General features: G+C 41.9%; 1 protein-coding gene across 2 annotated transcripts in view; it reads right to left on the bottom strand.

Moving 5' to 3' along the window:
• Positions 1–4,556: 4,556 nt before the first annotated feature.
• Positions 4,557–19,374, bottom strand: part of KIAA1958 (KIAA1958 ortholog) — a 69,660-nt gene continuing 54,842 nt past the window's right edge. The window contains exons 3-4 of one of the 2 annotated variants that reach the window (XR_007904782.1): positions 16,440–18,013; positions 4,557–9,830 (exon numbers count right to left, since the gene is read on the bottom strand). Coding sequence is in view for 1 of the 2 variants with exons in the window: in XM_051789383.1 (XP_051645343.1) it covers positions 16,968–18,013 (1,046 nt within the window). In the remaining variant the exon portion in view is untranslated. Of the gene's footprint in view, positions 18,014–19,374 lie in introns of both variants that reach the window. The other variant, XM_051789383.1, reaches the window with a different exon arrangement.

The following is a 19,374-nucleotide window of genomic DNA, read 5'->3' as shown; positions in this document are numbered from 1 at the left end:
ACTTGTCTGCTCAATCATTTTCTCAGGCTCATGTTCTGCACATGAAAACATCTGGCCACCCTGAGCCTCCAAGAACATTTCTGTGTCCCCCTCACCAAGGTCCAGATGCATAGAAATCTCCTTCCAAATGCAGATGAAAGACATCATCCTGTATTTCAGGGTTAATGGTTCCACGGTTAGCAGCATCTTCTCTCCTTAGCACTCAGTGCTTCTGCCCGCCTTTTCCTGGGTATACATTTCAAGCAGGTTTTTTCTCCGATCCTGTTTCATTACCATTTTCCATGGGGACAAGACTAACTAAGTTATTGCAAGTACATAAGGAGCTTTGAGGTGAATAATCAGAGTAATGGTTTTGGTTGGAAGGGACTTTAAAGATCACCTAGTTCCAATCCCCCCATCATGGACAGGGACACCTTCCACTAGACCAGGTTGCTCAGAGCCCCATCCAGCCTGGCCTTGAACACTTCCAGGGATGGGGCAACCACAACTCCTCTGGGCAACCTGTGCCAGTGAGTGAACCCTCACAGTAAAGAATTTCTTCTTAGTATCTAACCTAAATCCACCCTCACTCAGTTTGAAACCATTCCTCCTTGTTCTATCACTCCATGCCCTTGTAAAAAGTTCCTCTCAGCTCCCTTTTAGAATCCCTTTAGGTACTGGAAGGTACTATAAGGTCTTCCCAGAGCCTTCTCCTCTCCAGGCTAAACAACCCCAACTCTCTCAGCCTGTCCTTTGTAGGAGAGGTTCTCCAGACCCCTGATCATTGTCATGCCCTTCCTATGAACTTGCTCCAGTGGGGGTCCACGTCTTTCTTACATTGGAGGCCTCAGAGCTGGACGCAGTACTCCATGTGGGATCTCTCAGGAGCAGAATAGAGGGTTAGAATCACCTCCCTTGCTCTGCTGGCCACAATGCTTTTGATCAGCCCAGGATACAACTGGCGTTCTGGACTGCAAGTGCACATTGCCATGTTGAGCCTCTTATCCACCAGCACTCCCAAGTTCTTCTCCTCCCTCTTAGCAGTGCTGCTCTCAGTCCATTCTCTGCCCAGCCTGTACTTGTCCTTGGGATTGCCCTAACCTAGGTGTAGCACCTTGCACTTGACCTTGTTGAACTTCATGAGGTTCACACAGGCCCTCCTCTCAAGTCTGTCCTGGTCCCTCTAGATGGCATCCCTTCCCTCCAGTGTTCCAACTGCACAAACAGCTTGGTGTTGTCAGCAAACTTGCTGAGGCTGCATTCAATCCCACGGTCCATGTCACTGACAAAGATGTTACAGTCCAAACACCAATCCCTGTGGAACTCCATTCGTATCAAGCTGCATGCAGGATTTTGTCTTCAAGCTCCTCCAGGTGTGATTTCTTTACAGTTTTTGGAGAAGCAGCAATAAGCATGTTTCATGTGCTGCCAGTCTTGCATGTGCATTCTGTAGGAATTCGGACCTTAGAACAAAGTGTCCATGCACAAATAGCCATATCTTCTTATACATACCCATTTTACACAGCCATCTTTTTGGCTTGTTTGTTTGGTTTTTTTCTACTTAGTCTCTTTGAGAGGTATCAGTAGCAAAGGTTGTAACATGGTAAGCCATCAGGCTACACTAAAAAGAAATCTTGTGTATCTTTTCAGGGATAGCTGCCTATTTCCATTTCTCTTCAGCATATATTAAAAAGAAAACCATCAGTGATTACAGGCCCACTTTGCCACCTTCAAAGTCTCCCTGAAGAAGCAACGTGCCACAGTATTCCTCAGCAACTTTTGCATCAGTTGCAGTCATAATATTCTTCAGCAATGTCGTGAACACAATGTTCAGATACATTCAGCCACAACTGAAGATTCTATCACTTCTGTGATAGATGTGATAGAATTCTGTGATAGATGCTAGGGAAGCACTCCAGATTGCCTGAGCCAAATTCCTTAGTCCTTTTTGCCTAGCTACCCAGAAGGCCTGGACAGTGCAAGACTCTACACAGCATGCACACATACCTGCTGGTTATCCTTGGGTGTGAGAGGAGGAGGAAAGAACAGTCAACCATCCCACAGGCTGGGGAAGCACAGCACTTCTTAAAGTGGCAATCTGAGTTAATTGATGTAGAAAGGGAAAAGTGAAAGCAGTTGAGTTAGCAATACTTTACCAATTTGCTGAGCTGAATCTGCATTAAAGACATGAACCACCAGCTGAATACTCACTTCTAGACCAAAGGTAAACTCATTAACTTAAGCTTCTGTGAGACATTTTAATCCAAGCTATAGAGTTTAATCCCACAGGTTTACTGTGCATGTGCAACAGACATGAAAACACCTGTCCATCACCTGTCCATAATTCACTTCCGTGTCTCTCTTCATCCAAAGGCCTCTGTTTTTTCTTTCCACTTGTCACTGGGACAACAGCAGGATCTTTGACAGAATGCCTTTTACTGTGCCAAGCACAGTCCAGCTACTATTAGCCCCAGTCATCAACAAGGGAATTTTTTTAGCAGAATTTGTCAGGTGATGGACATGCAGTCCCAGAATACCTGGTGAAAGTCATGTTCCTCTATACCTCACCCATGATGTCACTTAGCTCTTACTTATCCTGCACTATCCTGCACTTATGTCCTAACAACACACATTTTTGTGGCATTTTCCTGAGGGATTTAGCTTTTCCTTTTCCTCATGTTCTTTTGGCAGAACCCAAGACACTCTGACCTTCTCCAACACAGTTATCGTCCCATGAAGAGCAGCTCTGTGGAATTTCTTAAGGCATTTTTTTATTTGGGATGTTTTACTTTCACAGTATAGGGGTTTTATTAGCTCTAGTTTTCTGGCCCTTTCATTTTAAAACCTCTTGAGTGGAGCAAATTCAGACCTGACAAGAACTGTCTTAAAAGATGCATATTTTTGGACGTACATTTAATTATTCTAGATGAACATTAAAACAAAACTATGTGGAGAGCAGACCTTACTGCTGAAATTCTGATTGCAAAATAAACAATTTCAAGCCAAACTATGCCTTGGAATTGACGTACCCATATGAGGTTTGGAAAAATTACTTTAAAAAGACTTTCCAAAATGGCTCTCCGTATGTAGGCTTTTAGTCCTACTAAACTGAGATTAAATAAGCACATGGTTCAAGTCAAGCTTGCTTTTAAGTAAATTCCTGAGTAGAGAAGGACTTACTTAAGCAATTGTTTAGATATTTTCCTGAAACACAGCCCCAGAAGTCAAAGAGGGTATGACGCCAACTATTTCTTGGTTAGCCTATTTGCACTCTGCTAATCAAAATGCACCATAGGTCCATGGGAACTTCCCAGCTATGCTGATACTCATACTTGAAAAGCATGAGACACAGCTTGTGCTTTTTTTTATACAACATGCTTCGAAATGTCAAGTAAATTATTTTCACTTGATTAAAGAAAGCAGTCAACTTTGCAGAAAACAATTTATTAAATACATGGGACTTGGTTGCTACACATAATTACAGACAAAATACTGTGAATAAAGCATGCAGTTATCACAGACATCAATGACTATTTTGATTAATTTTTAAATGGTCTTTAATTCTGTAAGTTAAGGCTGTACCAATACAAATTTTAAAAATTGAAAATAACAAGTCACACTACAATAGTAGCAAACATTGTACAGACACTGAAACCAATCTCTAATGCAGTAGAACCAGACTTGTTAAAGATTATCATAAGGGAATAAAAATGGAGGTGAAGTGCAATGAAGATCAGAACATCTCTGGAATTTACAGATCAGTAACAGTGAATGTCACACTCCAATAAGAATAAACATTCTTTTCAAAAGCCTAATCATCTGACACCTAAGCAAGAGAGGAAACTCATAAACACTATTTTAAAAAGAAAAGACCTCTTGGTTTTACTTTATTTTAGTTGAGGGCACTTCTGTACTCAAACACTGAAAGAACATTTTCAAGGAGACAGCGTGGCAGATAACAGTACAACACGTTTGTTTATTCTATCCCCATTAAAGAACAGTGGAGTGTCTTGAAGAAGAAAAATACATCACAACAAAAAAACCTGTTCTCAACTAACACAAGTGACAGACAACTTTGCTGACCATATTGGTCTTCACCTGTGAAGGACCTTACCCTGTGTGAAGTTTGCTTCATAAAAATACACTGCAGATATGGCAATATGACATTTATATGCGTCAAAACTTATCCAGCTGATGAGTAGAAAAATTACCAGCCTGCAAACCTGTTGGGGATCTGAGGTTCTAAGTAGATTATGATCTTCCTTCATTTACAGCAGCAAATCCTTTTTGCTTGTTTTTCTCCTGTTGCTGTGCAAGTACAGAAATAGGGTAATTTGAGGACAATGGGGTTGAACAGGTAACTCTGAAAATGGACTAGTTAACAATATTACTCACGTTTTCAGAATATGATCCAGTAATGTCTCCCTTCCCCCAAGATATTCTACATTTGCAGAGCTTAATGCATTAAAATGCATAAAAATATTACTTCTCCTTAATAGACAAGTATACATAATCTGCTGTATATATAATCTCTCAAATGCAGGAGCAAGATATCTGTGTAAGAAGGTGCTCTGTGTACAGAAAACTGCATTTGGAGTGGAAGATAAGTAGCACACCTCATGCTAAAATCTCCGCTTTAAATAGCTGATTACAGCTGGGGCTTCCAAAGGGGTCTAAAAAAAGCTAAGTCCCCAAATTCCACTGGGGTTTGGATGGATAATTCTTTCCTGGATCCTTTCAGCAGCACAGGATAAGCTATTTAGCAAAAAAAAAAAAAAAAAAAAAAAGAGAAAAAAAAAGCTGATCCTGCAGTATAATACACTTTAGACAAAAATGCACACAAGAGGAAATACAGGACTGATAATATGGACGCTATGTACATGGAAGGAATCACTGTGATTGGAAGGTGGTATCTAAAGCAACACACCATTAGTATCACCCAGTTTGTGTCTTGAAACTGATGCACTGTGGTGAAAAGCAAACAAATGCAACTAGAGACTCCAGCATGCTACAGGACGGAGGCTAAATTCTATTGCCAGGCCTGCACCTGTACAACCATAATGGCATGTCCAGGGTGCAAAGTAGGAATAAAGGACATTGATGGCTTTTCTGGCTCAAATCTAAGCTGAAGATAATGCAGATATACCTAGCTTCAAATGGAATAGAAGATGGGGAAAAAACAGCTGCTATGCTGCTGGAATCTGACTTTTTTAATAGACTCTTTTCATAGAAGTTAGGAAGATCAATTGGTAAGACAATTAGTGCAACTGGTGGGACCATGGAGACTCAGGTCTAGCTATAAATAGAAGAAATGCAGGATATAAGACCATGGCTTGAATATTTAATATTAGGGTGACATAGGCAGGAGTTCTGTGGAGTCAAAACTCTTCACTCATACTAGTAGCATGTGTTCACATGTAAATAGCCACTAGACAACCATAACAATGGAGAACCACATTGTAACTGGTCTCAGCTGGCTCTGGTCTAGTAAAATGAGTTTGAAGAAGCTTCTAGTTTTTAAAGGACAACAAAAGGACCTAACATTTCTGAAAAGAGCTCAATTCCCTTCAACAGACGGGAACTGAGGCACTGGAAAAGGTTTCTAATCCCTTGTGAAAAGTTTTAATCTTCAGCTGGGGTTTTCAAATTCATCAGTTTGTGCGGTACTGACTTGCAACCTACTACACAGGATGATTTTCAACATGTTCTGTATGCATCAATATTGCTTTTTGCAAATGTCCTTGGTATCACAAAAAGGAACAACTACACTGAAAATTTTGGCATACATTTGTTTGGTTGTTTGGGTTTTTTTGGGGAAGTTTTTGACATCACAAGGGCGGTAATTTTTCCTGCTTGAAGACAGAGATGACTTTAGAGCAATACTGCTGAGGATGAATTCAATGTACTCTTATTTTCCCAAACATGCAGTTTTTCTGATAACCTGTTATTTTTGATTTGAAACATTTTTTCAAGACATGTAATGGACTTTAATCTCTCAGTAGAGACAGAAAATTGATGGTCAGTCTTTCCTTTTTTCCATACAAAACACTGTTTTAAAGACCAGCCTAGGTACAGTGAACCATGCTGGGAAACCAGGCTGGGAAATGCACCAGAGAACTGAATATCTCACATTTCCCTCCTGACTGTTTCTATTGTATGTTCAGTAGGATACAATTTCAGCCTGTCAAAATCTTATCAAAATGAATGCATATGAGTGTGTATGTTTGCTATACTGCTAAATTCTAGGCGGAGGGTAGAAGGAGAACTGAAAATGCAATGTCAGAATTTTGATAAACAGGGCTTTTCTGCCATGTTCTTAGAAAGAAAAAGACCAAAAATCTTGGGCTTGATTTTCATCCAAGTCTCATTTGGCAGCAATGTGTGGCTTCAGCAGAAGCAGAACAAACCGGAATCCACCACTCACCACGCTAACTCTTGTCAGCTCATGCTGCAAGAACAGAAGACTGCTGCCATTAAATGGCACTTTAGCATGCTCTGCAATGGATCCATCACCAACAGAAACATTTGGATACTATGCATTCCCTCCGGCTATTGGACTGCTGCTGCAGGAGGTGTAGCAGAAGAAGATGGCTTCTTTTCAGCTCTATTAAAGCTTTCTGTTTCTCCAAGTAAGAATCATTAAGAATATACTTTAAAGAAAGATGGAGAATGAAATATTATTTTTTCTTCTTTTTCCTTTTTTTTTTTTAAACTTCAAGCTGGTAAGTGATCATCTGTGCAGAAAAAGATATTAGAAGTTTGGCATCTCCCATCTACCACAACATATTGATTCCTTCTACAGAAGGCACTAAATACTGTCATAAAACAAGAAATGATCAGCAGAATGCAGAGTTTTAGCATGACACACAAAAATTCTGCTAACTGGAACAGTTTCATAGTACAGTTTTCACTTACCTAAAATGGTGGTAATTATAGCAGCAATGGTTAGGACTTTTACAAGTATCACATAAATACACAAATGTCAGAACATTGAGAAAACATGTAACATTTCAACAACATCACTGAATCACACAATGCATAGAATTATTATTATTATTGTTATTATTACTATTATTATTAGGCAAGACAGTGAAATTTTTTTAACAAAACAAAAGATTTAATAAAAACCTACTTTCTTACAAACTATTCTTAAAAAAAAAAAAGTTGTAAAGTCAGTGATTGAGCATTAGCCTTAGAGGTTTAACTCTAAGAATGGATTGGTCACTATGGAAAATTCACATTGTTAGGTGGAAATTTGGTTATGTTTAAGTAAAATATGTTTTTCAACTGCTATTTTGAAAGAAACAGTGCTAATCTTGTCAATTTACAAAATGGCAGGAAATACATTCATGTTAATAGATTAGAAAGATTAAACATTGCATGCAGGGAAAGATAAAAGCCTTGCTTTAGCTGTTTCTCCTAGCACTGCTCACCATGAGACCAAGGGCTGTCATAGTAAAAATGCTTTTCGAAGTCAGAGTTAAACCCTGAAGACAATTAAAAAAAATGGAAATTATTTTCTAATTCCAGTGGAAAACAAAGTAGGATATTAAAGGATAAGGATTATGCCTGCCTTCTTTAATAAAAAAGACAAAACCTTCCATTGTGTTTACCAGGCTTTCCCACTGCCTTTCCACTACCTTTGTTGCACTTGGATATTCTGCCACTTCTTTTTCTTCAAGTCTGGAATATTTGGTCTACCCTGACAGGTCTCAAGACAACCCTGAGACACACGGGTCACATGGACAAAAGCAAGCACTGACAACACAACAGTGTCTGAGGGATGTCCTTTCCTGCCTACCTCAGGAAAGCTTCTGTTTCAATGGGGCTAGTCCTATGCCTGGAGGGAAGTGCAATAATAGCCTGAGCTGGGTGGGAGCAGAGGGCACGGGATGCATTTCCCACAGCTCTCCGCAGAACTGGCACCAAATTCTCTCTGGCAGCAACACCACCCAGCTTGCCATAAATAGGTGCAAAATCAGGTTCTCACCACTTCCTCCCCTCACAGCTTTCAGATTCCTTTAAGATGTTTTTGTCTGCACATTCTGAATGCTCTGGATACTTCTGCACCTGCACTTCCTGTCCATGCACCCAGCCTTGGGCAGAGCAACCCCGTCTTTCAAGTTTCTCACAGAGAAAGCTCCTGAAGAAGGCAAAGCTTGCAAGATCTGAACCATAAGCTCCAGGTTAAAAACAAAGTTCTCCACAAAGCAATTTACACTGCAGTCATCATTCAGTGCACCTTCAGTCTCAGAGTCACCAGGATACTTGTCTCCCTACCAAAATCAGTTCAAAGCTATTTACTATTTCCTTGCCTGCTATATCCACCACAGGAGATACCAAGGCAGTGTCTCCTGCATTGGCTTGTTTTCAGGCTGGAAATTTACATACAGTAAGTGTATTAAATGTGTGATAATAGAAGAGAATGAGGAATCCTGGCAGGAGCAATGCAGGGCAGACCAGGGACTACTTAGGGCTACACAAGATGCAGGCCAGCTGAGAACATGCTCTAATGGTAAGGAGGGCCATCTCAACAAGATTACAGCCTTCAGGGAGCAGATCAAATTCTAGGCATGAGGAATGTCAGAAAGCTGTCTTTATTCACAAAAAAAAAAAAAAAGGGCAGCTGAAGTGGCAAAGATAGTATCTGTAAAATTAATTTTAAGAGTTTTGTTTTCTAGTGTAGGAATAATATAAAATTTTTCTTCTGAACATTTTGCATTTTCTTGATGTTTTTCCCTTCATTTGGCTGTTTTGTTATTTTCTTGACACTTATGGACTGTATAAAACAGTACTAATGAAAAAGAACTCGTACATGGATTTCCAAAGCAATGTTTAAAAGAGCTAAACACCTCTTCTTATTCCCACTGAAACTTTGTCCCACTGAATTTCAAAGATAGCACCTACCTCACCAGTATCTTAAATACTGTGAAAGAAACCTCTATTAATTACAAAAGATCAAACTGAAATCTGAAAAGGTATATGGGTTTTTTCAGATACTAGTAAATGCTGTGTAGTGAATGCTGAGCACAAAGAATAAAAGATTAGCCAAAAGCATCCCAATCCCTTTGAAACAGTAAGTCCATTTCCAACACAGAGATAACAACTCATTTAGTGGCATTTGTAGAATAAAATAAAAAGAATTTTGTCTGCATTACCAACTAACATTAACCAATCCAGTGAGAAAACAGAGGGAATAAATTAATTGCTTGAGACAGAGATCCATCAGTTCATGTAATGAGAAAATTTTATACCAAACCGATCTTCCCCCCAACAGAGTAGGTATTAAAGCTTTAGACATCACCACTGCTTCAAATATGTTCCAGTGAGTGGATAGTGTCAAAGTTTTCAATAAGCTCACAGGTGTGTCTAGGCTGTGGGGCTTTATAGCGTTTGTAAACGCCTCTCAGCTGCTTTCAGGAAGAGTCAAGGTGCTGGGGAACAATGTCAGCAGAGCTTCACAGGACATCAGCCAGAGAGCAGTGGGGAAGAACTGGCACAACCTGGTTTGCATGAGTGAAGCTGGAAGCAGTGCAACCATGCAACTCACTGGAGGCTCAGAGAACCCTGGCTTGTCCTCAGAATGGCCACTCCCTTGCTGGCTGAAGTTACACTTCTGTGAAAGAAGTGGAGCACTGATTCCTGGGTGGTAGACTTCAAAAGCTGTTGAGGAGACACAGCGCAGCTTCACGTGTTTGTCATATGCTGTCCATAGGAAGGCATAATCATTTAGTTGTGCTTAGAGCCTTCCGCCTTCTTGTCTTGCAGATGCCCAGCTGATAGCCATGTCCTTGGCAAGCTGCCCCCGGGCTCTTTGTTTGGAGAATGGTGCAGTGACATTCATGCTGGCTCTGCACAGAGAAAATAGATGTGCTGGGAGACATCAGCTGATGATGCAGTACTGTCCCCAACCACCAAGGCATGACTCAGCACATGGCAACCATCACCAGAAAGTACAGATCAAGTTTTGTGGTGAGAAATATAGCCATACTTTACGTTGGATGACGTCCTCTCTCCATGGCTTCTCAGCACTGAGTGCAGATTCAGCACACATAGGAAAGCACAGAAGGAAAAGAAAAAACACATCCTACCCCAAAGAAGCCATCTCTTCATGCTGACATTTAGCAAAGAACCCTCATTAACAAGTACAGACCCACTTCCTGCCATGTTTCATAGTGAACAGCTGAGTCTTTTTCTTCCCTAACCCAGAGGCATGAAATGGCTCATTTCAAGAAAATCAAATTATATTCCTGTGTCCTCTAAGTTCTCTTCTTTAACACACATTCCCACTGCCTTTGGAAGTTCAGGGAGTTGGATGGGCCCCAATACCCTGTTGTCTGCACTATGTGAGATGAACTTCTCTCCCTGACAGAGTGAGTCCAGAAGTTGAGTACTGTTGAGGATTCAGTTGTCTCAGTCCTATTTTAACGATGTCAGTGGAGGGCCAAACAGCACACAGATGTGGACCAGGTCCTCTACGCAGGAGCAAATTTAATCTCATGTCATGACTTGAAAGCCCTCTCACATAAAGCAGAAGAAGGAGAGTGCAAGACATGCAAGCCTCCAGAGTGCCCACATGCAGTATCCCACAACCCCCACACACCCAACGTGAGGTGGGCTACCCTGAGCACATTATCCCCAAAGCACAAGGTCACTTGATAGGCAGGGAGGGAGCTCTCAGCCAAGAGCTGCCTTGCACAAAGCTGTCACCCTGTCCCACAGTGCAGACACCAGGAAAGGGGAATATTAGAAGATCAGGGATGGTGGGAGGAGCAGGGATGTTGGGGATGAGGAAGACCAGTCAGTCAATTGTAGTCACTTGCAGCTTACTGTGAAGGAATGATCAGCCCATGCACTGCACGTTCTAGTCAAGTCAGTCAGTGCACTTATGGGATGTATTCAGACATCGTGACAAGAAAGGGTAAATATGAGCTGGACCAGGAGGAAACCTACTGTAACCAGAATCATGGTGTCCTCTAAGGCTGCTTCAGTCCTCAGGGCAGCCCAGGTTCTAGAGTGACACAACACCTGCTCTTTCTGATCCCCATCTTACCACCTCACATCGCTTGCAAAAATAACAGAACAAGGTCCGGTCACAAACATCTGAGACACTGACACACAACAGTACAACGCTGCTTGCATCTCATTCTCTACACAGCTTTCTAAGAGGGCAGCGATGCTGTAGCCTGAATAACAGTGCACAGTGGCTTCTAAAAACAAAATAGCTTGAAAGTGTTGATTTTTATGAAGGAGAACGTGCAACATGGACACTGATTTCATTGTTAGATTGTCCTCTATGTCAGTAGCCCTGATGCTGCTATCACAGAATTATTTGCATTGTGCAAATGAACAAAGTATGTGCTGTTATTTTACATATTCCTTGGAATTTAGTTTACATTGTAGTTCATGACAGTATTTCATTCTCCTGCTCTTAAAAATACATTTTGTTGCATAAATACATTTTTTAAAATAAAACAGGCAGTTTGCAACACCCAGATATCAAAGATTTTAGTTCCAACTACCTGCATGAAGACATGTAATACTGTGCAAACCCACAATATCATAAATACATGCATGAGTGACTAATAAAACAGAGCTTAAGCCACTCAAAGTGCCCAGAGCTCTGTCCATCTACATGTGCAATCACGTGAACAGATCCAAATGCATGTATTGTGCACAGCTGCATCCAGATCAATCTGGTGACATCCATATATAATCCCCATGTTTCATTCTTGTTTTGGCGTTGTGAGAAGGCCACGTGGGAAAACCAGCACAAACATTGGTGCAGACTCCTTTGCACTGTGTGCAGGTCTCTGCTTTGGCACTTTGCCTCTTTCTTAAGTTCAAGGCCAAATTTTGCTCTTGGTAGCACTAAGTAAATCTCCCAGAAGCTTGTAGATAGTTCACAAGGCATCAAATGCATCTGTAAATAACTCAGAAGAGTCTCAATCTGCATTATCCTTTTGATGGGTTTCCAATGGGATGCAGTAGCCGAGCCAGGCCGATGACTCTACGATGCTGGTAGGCGAACACCATCCTCTGTCTCCCCAACTGGCTTTGCACCTGTTTTTGACTAGATCCAACTCAGTATGTTGGCAGAAAATTATATGACTTCCCCCTTTTTTTGCTGTGATTTCTGCTGGGCTACTGAATTGAAATCACTCCCTGAAGAGCTCTAACACCAGGTAAAAGAAAGGTGAGTGGCACAAAAAAAAGAAAGGAAAAAGAAAGGAGAAAAGCAAGCCCCCTTTTGGAGCCAGCTACCCCCAGCTCCAGGAAATCACAGTCTTACAGCTGGGCAAAAGCTCAGCTTTTACTTCAGAGTATGATGTAGCCAGGAATGCAGCCAGCCACCTGCAGTGCCTCACTGCAGCCACCACACCCAACCACCATCTGCGGCCTGTGCTGGACAGGGGCAGGACGGTGCTTTGCCAGCTGCCCTTGATTTCATGGTCAAAGGTACTCAGCATCAAGAGCCATGGTAGGAGACCCCAGTCCTTCATTTAGGCAGAGGGGAATGCTGGTAAGAGTTGGAAGCAATAGCCACCGGCCATGTTGCTCTATCTTAGCACCATGGAAGCTGCATACCGTTGTCATGAGCTTGCAATTTGCTGCTGGAACAGGTGTGATACCCTCAGTTGGAGTACTGGGAGATAATTACAAGCAACTGAGTTGTCCCCTGTCAGCTAAGCTGCAGCACCTATGACATCTACTCTTCTACAAGTATGAGACAAAACCACAAGAGTGGTTTAAATTCTAAGTCTCTCTCCCAATGAGTTAACAACCTTTCAGGGTCTTAATATAAATGGTAATTAAATAAGCTGTGGTCACTCAATTTCTTGTAACTGTCCACAAATGAAGACTGAATATATGTTGCATTACATGCCCTTAAAAGCTAATACATTTATTTTTGGACTATAATACTACTTGAGTATCATATCCTGGCCATATATGTTTAACTTCTTTAACAAGCAGTCTATGTGGAGCTGCCCCATCCAAATCTGCCAGGCAATCTGCAATCAGCACTAATCGTAAATTGGAATTACAAGACATACCACAAAGCAGAAAAAACTTCTCCTATAATCACAGAATCACAGAATGGGTCAGGTTGGAAGAGACCACAGTGGGTCACCTGGTTCAACCTGCCTGCTCAAGCAGGGCCATCCTAGAGCACATAGCACAGAATTGTGCCCAGATAGTTCCTGGGCATCTCCAGTGAGGGAGAGCCCACAACCTCTCTGGGCAATCTGTCCCAGTGTGTGGTCAGAGAGATACTCCAGTCTCTTAATCATCTTTGTTGTCCTCTGTTGGACCTGCTCCAGGAGTACTGAGGAGCCCAGAACTGGACACAGCACTCCAGGTCAGGCCTCACCAGGGCTGAGCAGGGGAGCTGGATCACCTCCCTCAACCTGCTGGCAATGCTCTTCCTATTGCTCCCTAAGATACCACTGGCCTGTTTGGCCACAAGGACACACTGCTGGCTCATGGACACCTACATGTCCACCAGGACCCCCAGGTCCTTCTCCACAGAGCTGCTTTCCAGCAGGTCATCCCCCAGCCTGTGCTGGTGTGTAGGGTTATTCTTCCCCAGCTGAGGACCCTGTCTTTACCTTGGCTGAAGTTCAGACAGTTCATCTCTGCCCATCTCTCAAGCCTGTCGAGATCCTTCAGAAGGGCTACACAGTGAGGTCTCTCAGCACTCATGGATGTATTCCATCAGGGCCCATGGACTTTGGACGTCAAGTTTGATTAGGTGTTCTCTGACCCAATCCTCCTTGACTTCCAACATTCCTTTACCCTGGTATCCTGGGTTAGAGATTCCTGAGGGCTGGTCTTGTCAGCCAGTGAAGACCAACACGAAGGTGGTGTTCAGTAACTTGTGTCCTCTGTTATCAATCTATTTATTAACAAGCCCACATTATCCTTAGTTTTCCTTTTGTTTTTGATTTATTTGAAGAAGCCCTTCAAACCATCAAAATCCTTGGCCAGATTCAATTCCAGTTGGGCCTCAGCCTTCCTTGTGATAATGTCAAGACTGTCACAATAAGCACAGATACTCCACAGCTTATCCCCCAAACAGAAAAGGCTGCTGATGTGCCCTCCTAAGTCAAGGGTATCAGAGACATTGCCTCACCCGGTGCATGTCCTGGACATCAGCACAAACCATCCTAATACTCTGGTAATCAACAACTTTGGCAGCATGTGGAATTACAAAGTCATAGAAAATGCTTCTTATGACCTTCCTGTTCAAGACTCAACAGTGCCAGTCTTCTTTCTTCTGAGGTCTGTGTTGGGGCTGAATTTCAGCACTGATGTGAAGTAGCACTTCAAAGGTCTGCTTGTAGCATAGCCCATGCACAGCCTGTGATCTGCTCCTCGGAGTGAAGCGAGGCTGTTGGGCAGGGGAGGAGAGGTGGGAAGTGGAGATCTGCTGTTCCACCAAGGCCAGCTGATGCCCATCCCCATATTGCAGAACGGGAAAGGAAATGTAGGGAAGTGGGTCATATCCTGCAATAGCTGCCACTGGAAGTGTTGAGATGAGTGCCAATGGGGGAGAAACAGAGACCAGACTTTCCTAGAGGCAGGCTCTGTGGTTGAACTCTCACCTGGCACCCCTAGAGAGCTCCTTGGCATGGGATTTTCTGCACTTCAGCACATATTAAGCAGCTGCATGAGTCCTCAGTGGAAAACAGCACAGAAATTCCACAGAGAGCAGCACAGGCCTTGCAAAACTATTTTTATCTGTATCACATTAAAAGCACTGCTGTGGAAAGGCAAGGCAGTGCAAACAGCAATCAGATGTCTCACCTCATCTGGAAACTGGATAGCTGTCCTTCACCTTAAGCCTTTTTGTGCTTCTGTCTCCTTTACATACAAGTCAGAGTTGCCATGGCACTGAAAATCGTGGACACAGCTTGCAGTCACTTCAGTAGTGCCATAATTTGGCCTCAAATTCAAAAACCAAGTTGCAAAATGATGGCTCTGCAATATGAGTGACTGCTTGTGCCCACCAGTCCACTGCCTACCCTACAGCCCTGAGAGACAGTGACCAGTAAATGGGAGGCTGTAGAGCTGGGGTTACACTGCCATGGCATGCCGAGACTCCAGGACAGCTGGCATATAGGAAGCCCAGACTTTGTACCAGCCCTGCTACATGTGGAGAACAAAGAGATAAGAGCCAGGTTGTGTCACCCGCACAAAGCTTCCTGGGAGGACAGATACTTATTTTAGTGGAAATCTCTGCACTTAAGACTTTCCAGCGGCACATCTGCTACCTATTTCATCCCCAGATCAGACCTTCAGTAAGGCTTAAGTGAGGTGCAGACATTCTGCCACCTCCCTCACACACAGGAACATTTCATCCTAGCAACACAGAAAAGAGGTTTTAGGTGCCAGGTGGGTTATTTCTATTTGCTACTTTTGTTTCACCTTTTCTTTGGAATTAGTGATGATTAAAGTCATTGCACAGTTGCAGATCTAAAGAATATGAAGGATATGCAGGAATGTGAAGAAATAAAGACAAACAAACATAAAGAAACACAACAATTAAGAATCTCAAAACAAGAAAACCCCTCAGTAATAGTTTGATCCAACACCCAGGGGAAGTCAGCTGAGGCTGACTCTTTCATTGACTTCAGCAGGCAGATCACCCCAGCAGACTTGTCTAAAGCCTCATCATAGCCCTAGCACATCCTTGTGGAACTTAAACTTAAGCTTAATTACTTGAAAAGTACCATTCATAATTTTAAAGGTCAAGAATTATAATCATTCACTGAAATAGTGAATTTGTTAGTATTTTGCCCATACTTGGAGAAGAACAATCATATTGCAATGTCAGATGTTGGAACAGCAGCACTCATTATTTCAAGGCTTTAAGGACCAAATTCTGCCTTTGGATTCATATACACATTTTACATTGTCTGCAATGGAAATAGATGATGTGTAGCCAATTTAAATCTGTATTTCAGCTCTTGAAACTAGCCAGCTTTTAAATTCTCTATAAAATTGTTTAATTCTGTAGAAATTATTGTCCCACTCTCTATTGTTTGGTGGATTTCAAATGATGGCTAAAGACATATTTGATGCGATTTTTCTGTACAGTTTGGGATAAGACTGCAGATTTTTCTGCACTGTTGCATTTCCCAGAATACTGAAAGACTGCTCTGAGTCAATAGATTTTATGTTATGTACACACAGTGACAAAATACTAACAACCTATGCCTAGAGAGATAAAATTATGAGTATGACAGTGGTTTTGTCATTATACTTTGCATATTGTTGAGAACAACACTTTTTAGTCTAAAAACTAGCAACATCTCTGATCCAAAAAAAAAAAATCAACAAAAACAAAAGTTAAAAATAGCTTTTAGCTGACTTCAGGATTTTTTTAGCACAAATGAGCCTCAGAAAACATAATAAAAAACAGACAAAAAATGCTGTAAATGGTTTTGTGAACTTACATTGATGTATTTCTTATTTCTTGGTCTTGCTGATCAAGCATAAGCCAGCAGGTAAGAAGCAGCAGCCAGTGTAAAGTCTGTCTCCTCCACAGTGGGAGGCTATGTTAAAATACCAAGTTGAAAAAATGCTTTGAAACAGAATTGCTACGTAAGCCTTTCTGGGGATTTACACTCACTAATATATGTATGTTAAAAATGGTATTTTCAGAGGGTATTTTCAGTCTATCTTGTGTTGCCTGAGAACCATTTTTATCCTTTTAAAATCTGCATTTATATTAGAATCCATAAGTACCTTTCATTTTTGTATTAACACTATAAATACTATGTTAGTAATACTAAACTATTTCTGTTGACTTATTTGCAAAAAGAAAAATATATATTTATATATTCTTATAAAGTGATTTAACACTGGAGAGAGGGCTATGGGGGGGAATAGTGTACAATCACAGTTGATGTGTATTATTGAGCACAAATTCAATGTTTGAAACAAAAAGGAAAAGAAAAAAGTGTTCAGGTCATATCCCTCTTTCAGGCCGTGTCAGATGAAGAGTCATAGGATGCTGACACTATGAAGTTGCCGGTATTGGAGTGGCTTGCCATGGACTGGGCCGCCTGCTGGCTCAAGTTATTGCAGATCAGCACCAGCTGGTTGCTCTGTGCTTCTGAGAGGGTGCTACAGCTCTGGTAGACACTGAAGTTGGTCTTCCGGCCGGGGATGTTGCCTTTCTCACACATCGTCTTTACCATCTTGGCAAGCTTGTTTTTCCCGAGGGCTTGGCAGTTGTACCAGTGAAGCGCGGCCAAGTTGACGACGGGTTTGATGGACAGGTAAAAAGGCGCATCCTCGTAGCGCATGGCCGGAGGGCGCCTCTGGGCATACTCCTTGTAGTCCTGCACGGGGCAGGTCTGGGGGGAGTGCTGGGTGGCATACACCCGGGAGTCCGTCCCACCTCTCTTGCTCTTGGCACTGACGTCTCCGTTGTCTGGCCCCATCCACTCCAGGTACTCCAACCCAGTCTCTGTCACTCGCAGCCGGATGTCTCCCCACTTGAGGGTAGACCCGTGGAAACCCGTGCAGTGTCCAAAGGCCTTAGTGTTGTTTAGCCACACCAGGTTCAGCAGCCCCTCAGGATTGTACCGGCTCAATAAGCCTCTTTTGCGCAGGATAAGCTCATCAGCAAAGGTGAGCTTCATGGATTTGTGTGGCTTGTTTCCTTTTCCTTTACACCTCAGCTCTATCTGCTTTTGCTTTAGAGCTTCCTGGGACCTTTTGAACTCCTTATCCCTCGTAATACTGTATCCATACCTGTGCTCTTTGAGATACCGCTCCAGTCCACACTGATAGTTGGCCAGACTGTTTGGCTCATATTCAGACCCATCCTTTTGTCTGGCGTCCACAAAGAAGGAAGCAAGGTAGGCATCAAGCTCTTTGCAGGGAATGACATAGATCTCACGGGTCTCAGAGGGGTACTTGGAGATGAGGAACTCTCGGAAATTGCGGAGAGCTGTCTGCGTGCTGCGAATGGTCTTCTCATTCTGCTCTCTGCTGAGCTCTGCTGCTCTCTCATCCTGGTCTGGAAGAAGAAGAACGGGACAGACAAAAGAAAGCAAAAGCAGTGAGTTTGTGTGATGTGCTTTTCCCCTAAACAAATCTCCTTAAAAAGGGAAAAAAATTAAAATCAATTTCACAAAGAGCACTGGAAAACATCTTTACATACCTGTCATATGTCTGAAAAGCCAACTTCAGTTTCACAAATGATGTACTAGAGTGTGATATAAAACTAAAGTGAGATCCTCATGACACTGGGGCACAGTTTTGTGCATGGAGATTTGTTGAAAACATTGAGATTACAGGTACTCTGCTTTTTAGAACAAATGCAAGGCAGAAGGATTTTCTGTAGATCCCAATGCTGTGTGCATGGCTCAGTCTCAGTAATAAACATATTCTGAATTGTTTCATTTGTGAAACCAGAGGTTGTACTGGTTTCATTTTGTTTTCTACAAAAAAATACTAAAGCATTGTATTTATGACAGTAATATTTATCTTTAATCAGGCACATTTTTAAAGAGCTAAATAAATATAGCCAGAAATGTACAATACAAAATAATGCAGCACATCCTAACAAAGGTGTTGACAGGTTAAATTACTACAGAGCAATGTGCAATTTACAAATGGACAAGAATAAAAAAACATAGTTAATATGTTTACATCCGAAGATACGGATCAAACACATGATTATATAGTCTCTCTGTGTAATCAAACTGTACCTTGACAGTGGAATTACAATTGTGACAATTTCTTTTCATTTTGCAGAAAAATCAAATTCTGGAAACAGCTTGATATTGCTCTCTACAGCTATACTCAAAGATACTTAGGCTATACTCAAAGATCCTTATAATCAGTGGCATATCAAAACACAATATTCAGATGCTACCACTGTGATATGTGTTACTGACAGCTGATTTTCTGGCTGATCATAAAATAAGCATAAAAAGGAAAAGCCTTTAAGTATAAGTGACGTGTGTTCTTAAGGACTGTATTCTTGGCATAAGGAAAATATCTGTTTGCACAAGGATGCAGCTTACAAGCACACAGGTGGAACTGTCACTCCGAATGTGATAAACTTTCATGGTTTTAGAAGAGTAACAGCAAATGCAAAGAAGGAAAAATCCAGTTATTCTACTTTAAAAAGCAAGGGTTTTTTTGTTCTGTTTTGTTGCAAAACCCAAACATTTTGGTGTCCTCTTAACAGTGCCATAGTACCACTCACCAGGTGTTTCCCACCCAAGATACACACCGCAAAGCAGTATGAGACCAGGTTAAGTTCCCATTGCCTCTCTGTCATTCAGGCCAAGCTTATGTCAGGCCGTGTAGCACACCCATGGCTTTGCACCAGGGCTCAGACACTTGCTCCTCATCTTCCCTTCGAGCCTC

The sequence above is a fragment of the Manacus candei genome, unplaced genomic scaffold (genome assembly GCF_025592945.1).
Source record: "Manacus candei isolate 608988 ecotype Guabito, Panama unplaced genomic scaffold, ASM2559294v1 h1tg000027l, whole genome shotgun sequence".
Lineage (NCBI taxonomy): Eukaryota > Metazoa > Chordata > Aves > Passeriformes > Pipridae > Manacus > Manacus candei.
The sequence above is the reverse complement of the archived record's forward strand: the minus strand, read 5'-3'. Positions and strand labels throughout refer to the sequence as shown.